Genomic DNA, 5,385 nt, shown 5'->3' with positions numbered 1-5,385 from the left:
GCTCTGGAAGACCGGAGAGCAACTGGGATTCTCAACCATTTGTCAATTTGTTCTCATCTTTACACATTTCTCAGAGGAGAATGAGCATAAGGAATCACTCCACGGTGACTGAGTTTCTCCTGTTGGGATTAACTGAGGAGCCAGCGCTCCAGCTGCCCCTTTTCTGCCTCTTCTTGGGGATTTACATAGTCACAATGGTGGGAAATCTTGGCATGATTGCAGTCATCAAGCTGAACTCTCAACTTCATACCCCCATGTATTATTTCCTCAGTAGTTTGTCTTTTTTAGATTTCTGCTACTCTTCTGTTGTTACCCCCAAAATGCTGGTGGGGTTTTTAAGCAGGGATAAGGCTATCTCGTATTCTGATTGTATGGCTCAGCTGTTCTTTTTCTGTATTTTTGTCATCTCTGAATGCTACATGTTGGCAGCCATGGCCTATGATCGCTATGTGGCCATCTGCAGTCCACTGCTCTATGCTGTCATTATGTCGCCTCGGGTCTGTTCTCTGCTGGTGGCTGCTGTCTTTTCAGTGGGCTTTACTGATGCTGTGATTCATGGGGGATGTATATTAAGGTTATCTTTCTGCAAATCCAACATCATTAAACACTATTTCTGTGACATTGTTCCACTTATTCAACTCTCCTGCTCCAGCACTTACATTGACGAACTTTTGATCTTTGTCATTGGTGGATTTAACATGATAGCCACCAGCCTGACAATAGTCATTTCATATGGGTTCATCCTGTCCAGCATCCTCCGCATCCACTCTAAAGAGGGCAGGTCCAAAGCCTTCAGCACCTGCAGCTCCCACCTGACAGCTGTTCTTATATTTTATGGCTCTCTCATGTCCATGTATCTGAAACCCGCTTCTAATGGTTCCGTCATCCACGAAAAAGTGACCTCAGTGTTTTACACCACAGTGATTCCCATGTTAAATCCACTGATCTACAGTCTAAGGAACAAGGAGGTAAAACATGCACTGGTGAAGCTTGTCAGAAGAAAAATATCTTCATAATAAATATGCTTTTTTACTAAGATGTATTTATGTATTGCTAATTGTGTTTATATGCATGTATTTATATACTTTGACTCCTTCAAAGCAATCTGAGCTGGGCTATTTATTTAACTATATTACGCATATTCAGATGACAGAATTAAACAAACCTAATGTGAGGATAATGTGATAAAGTAAATATGAGAGCAAGCAGTAACATATATTTTAGATGTGAAGTTTCATATCACGACCAGAATTAAACAACAATTTATTTTTTATTCTTGTTTTCCTAAATCTCGTTTCAAGAGAAAACTAAGTAAACAAAACAACAACAACAACAACAAACTACAGTGTCCTACGCAATAATTTAAAGAAAACAAAACCAAACAAAAATGTGTCCGGTGACAGAAGTCACTGTAAAAATTTATAGCAAATGTGCAGGAAGTTTGGGTGTGTGTTTATTGTAAAGTGCTCACTATATTAGTGGATTAGATGATTAAGCAAAGGATCAAGTGATCTGACCTCAATGAGACTAGTCGGTATCTGGCTATTTAAGCAGAAGCCATAGCATATCCAAATACAGTATCAAAATATTCTGTCTTTCTTTTTCATCTTACCAGTGTGTGCATAGTACTTCACTTACTACCGTCTGCTTGGGTTCTGTAAAATGAGCTTGTTTTCCCTCTATGCTTTAAATTAGGTTACCTTTAATTTGTAGCTAGTAGTCTGTTTTGGACAAAACATTATATTAAACGATTTCAAATATGTATTTGTGAATGTGAAAGGCAAAGATGTGGCTCACTGAATGGAACCAGAGCTCATTTGAGGTAAAATGAGGCTGATCCAGAGTAAATGTACTGAAATACCATTCCACATGTCTGGGGAAGAGACAACAAACACAAAACAAACAACCAAACAAAACCCTCAAAAGCCCCGGCAAAGCAGTGATCCAATCGCTGTGTCTCTGGGTGGCTGTGAAGGACAGCAGCAGATTCTGTCTGGAGGTCACTCTCTGATGTTATGCCTTCCAGGTAAGCATTGTGATAAGCTAAACAAGACACTCTCCAGGTTATTTATTACTTTAACAGCGTCAGTATGTCTGCAAAGAGCGGATTTTCAAGGTTAAAATTAACCTGATCATGAGAGTTTGAAACCCAGCAGCACAAGATAGTGGTCTGAAACCCATACCTGTCAGGCCCCTTTGGGGTTTGTAGACCCCCCTTTCCCCTTTCATGTCTTTAAATTCATGACCAGCCAAGAGTCAGAGAGAGAAAGAAAATGTGGATTTAGTGGATGGGCCGTGAGGAGGATCTGGGAGGCAGGGAAACCACGATTAGAGTGTATTAGATGAGGAAATGTCTATTTGAAATTTAAAAAAAGTTAGGGTTACAATGGTAGTGTTAAAAATAATGAGGAAAGTAAATGAGGAAAGTAATGAGGGCTTGCTGAGTGTGATATGGATAGACTGTCCAGATCAGAGGAAAGAGAGAACACTGGAAGACAGAAAAGCTAGTGTTGGCAGGTTTTCAGGCAGCTAACAAGCAGACTTCCAGGCTCAGAACAGCATTCTCACCCAAGGAACACATGGGATACACTGTTGCCTTTTATACGTTTTAATATACAAAACTATATTAGACTAAATGGTAAGAATGCTCTCCATCTAAAAAAAAAATCTCCTGCTACCCCAGAGAGTGGACACAACAGACCACTGCATAGGCAAACAGTTAAATATGGTCGAACCACGGAAACTACAGCTGTATCTTGGTAGCTCACTGGGTAGGCTGATAGACAAAATGTCCCTGTGTGGTTAAATATTCTCGAAGCTGCAGTTATGTTGTTTCAGAAGCTACAGCACTAGAACCTTCTGAAACACATCTGCACTAATGAAGGGTTTCCAACCTCAAGAAAATCTGACATCTTGTTTTTGACACAGTTCCCCTTTTGGGGAAAATACTATGAAATTATCATCTGGTCCATCATGAGTTGTGATAGGAAATGTGTCATTTGGCCTCCCCAATGCTCTACCCTCCTCATAAATATTCATTAGATTATTCTTCTTCTTCTTCTTCTTCTTCTTCTTCTTCTTCTTCTTCTTCTTCTTCTTCTTCTTCTTCTTCTCCTCCTCCTCCTCCTCCTCCTCCTCCTCCTCCTCCTCCTCCTCCTCCTCTTCTTCTTCCTCCTCCTCCCCCTCCTTCTCCTCCTTTTTGGAGGGGTATCATTTTATTTTATTTTTTATTAGATATTTTCTTTATTTACATTTCAAATATTATCCCCTTTTCTGGTTTCCCCTCTGAAACACCCATCCCCCCTCCTCCCCCTGCTCACCAACCCACTCACTCCTGCTTCCTGGCCCTGGCATTCCCTTACACTGGAGCATAGAACCTTCACAGGACCAAGGGCCTCTCCTCCTACTGATTACCGACAAGGCCATCCTCTGCTACATATGCAGCTGTCCCATCATGTGTACTCTTTGGTTGGTGGTTTAGTCCCAGGGAGCTCTGGGGGTACTGATTGGTTCATATTGTTGTTCCTATGGGGCTGCGACCTCTTCACCTCCTTGGATCATTTCTCTAGCTCTTTCACTTGGGACTCTGTGCTCAGTCCAATGGATGACGGTGAGCATCCACTTCTGTATTAGTCAGGCACTGGTGAGGCCTCTCTGGAGGCAGCTATAACAGGCTTCTGTCTGCAAGCACTTCTTGGTATCCACAAAAGTGTCTGGGTTTGGTGATCGTATATGGGATGGATCCCCAGGTGGGGCAGTCTCTGGATGGTCATTCCTTCAGTCTGCTCCACACTTTGTCTCTGTAACTCCTTCCATGGGTATTTTGTCTCTCCTTCTAAGAAGGATTGAAGTATCTACACTTTCGTCTTCCTTCTTCTTGAGTTTCATGTGGTTTGTGAATTGTTATTAATAGATAACTGATGATGATGATGATGATGAAGAAGAAGAAGAAGAAGATGATAATAATAATAATAATAATAATAATAATAATAATAATAATAATAAGACTGGTCATCTATGTCTTCTTCTCTAGGATCATACTATGAAGCTTAAGCTAGCCTTGAACTTGCAATGCTCCAGCCCAGCCTACTAAGTGCTGGAATTACTTGTGTGCACTAACATGCTTGGGCTTTAAAATAAATTGAGCACATGGTAAAGTAAGATAGAAAAGTCTGAATATGTGCCAGCATAATGTTAGCAATTCACAAAGAATTCAGGATGCCATTACATGTAAGGAGCAGCATATTATGTCTCCTGTGTTTGAGCAAGTTATAGAAAAGAGACAGAAGCAGCAGAGATGACAGAATAGAGGGAAAAGCCTTGAAATAGTTATTTTAAAAATCATATAAGGTTTAAAAATAAGTTAGTAGAAAATAAAGCACATTACAAATATTGAAAAAGGAGCAATGTCAGCTAAACCAGTATAGAGAGACCCAGCCCTCCATATGAACATTAAAAAGTTACCCTAACTCTCAGAATCAATCTTTTTAGAATTTGATCTGTAGTGGTCAAGTAAATGATAGACCAAAAAAGGGGCAGATGTGGATGTAGCTAGGAATTGAGAACTTGCCTCACATACACTAAGCTCTAGGTTTATTTAACAATACTCCTGGGGCTTCCTGGTAGATGCAGGGGCTTCAGTATGTGGTCCCAATGTGGGGTCCTACTCTTCAGACACGGATGGAAGATTCTTATTCATTCAAATTTTAATTTAAAAGAATTGTGCTTGTTTGATCTAACCTCTGTGGGAGACCTGAAATCAGATAACAGGACGTGCAATATTTTCTTCCTCTTTGCCAAGAGTAATAGAAATGTCACAATCCATGGTACAATAAAATTTGAGATTTTTATGTATGTGAAGTTTTTTGCCTGGCCCAGGCAGGTTATCCTCTAACCTTAGACCTCCAGAGGTATGCTTTACCTAGAGTGCTAAACTGACACACATATGCACATAAATCACATGTGTGCACACATACATATGCACACACAGCTACACATATACACCTTCACACAATACTTACACACACACACACACACACACACACACACACACACACACACAAAACCTGTGGCAAATACCAGGACATTAGAAGCCCAGTACTTAAATCTGAAAAGAAAATCTCTTGGGGAATTAAAATAACTAACATGTTTATACCAGAACTTTATTAATTTTATGTGTATAAATATTTTATGTGCATGTATGTTGGTGCATCTTGTGTGTGCTTGGTTCTTGTGGCAATAAGAAAAAGGCATACTCTGGAACTGGAATCATGAACGGTTGTGAGCCACTGTGTGGGTGCTGGGACCAAACCCATGTTCTCTGCAAGAACATCAAGTGTGCTTAGCCACTGAGCCATCTCTTACCCTATGTCAAAGACCCCATTC

The 5,385-nt window shown here is 40.4% G+C and overlaps 1 protein-coding gene across 1 annotated transcript; it reads left to right on the top strand.

Annotated features, from left to right (window-relative positions):
* Positions 1-1,116, top strand: Olfr985 (olfactory receptor 985). The gene has a single exon (NM_146855.2). It carries the CDS (start codon positions 81-83, stop codon positions 1,014-1,016), a length of 936 nt encoding a protein of 311 aa, NP_667066.1. The 5' UTR covers positions 1-80; the 3' UTR covers positions 1,017-1,116.
* The last annotated feature ends 4,269 nt before the right edge of the window (positions 1,117-5,385 follow it).

Source organism: Mus musculus, chromosome 9 (assembly GCF_000001635.26).
Source record: "Mus musculus strain C57BL/6J chromosome 9, GRCm38.p6 C57BL/6J".
In the NCBI taxonomy this organism is placed as follows: domain Eukaryota; kingdom Metazoa; phylum Chordata; class Mammalia; order Rodentia; family Muridae; genus Mus; species Mus musculus.
This window is presented reverse-complemented; position numbering and strand designations above follow the sequence as displayed.

Bases quoted from the DNA above. Each gene is read 5' to 3' on its own strand.
- Olfr985 (NM_146855.2), top strand. From the start codon at position 81: ATGAGCATAAGGAATCACTCCACGGTGACTGAGTTTCTCCTGTTGGGA.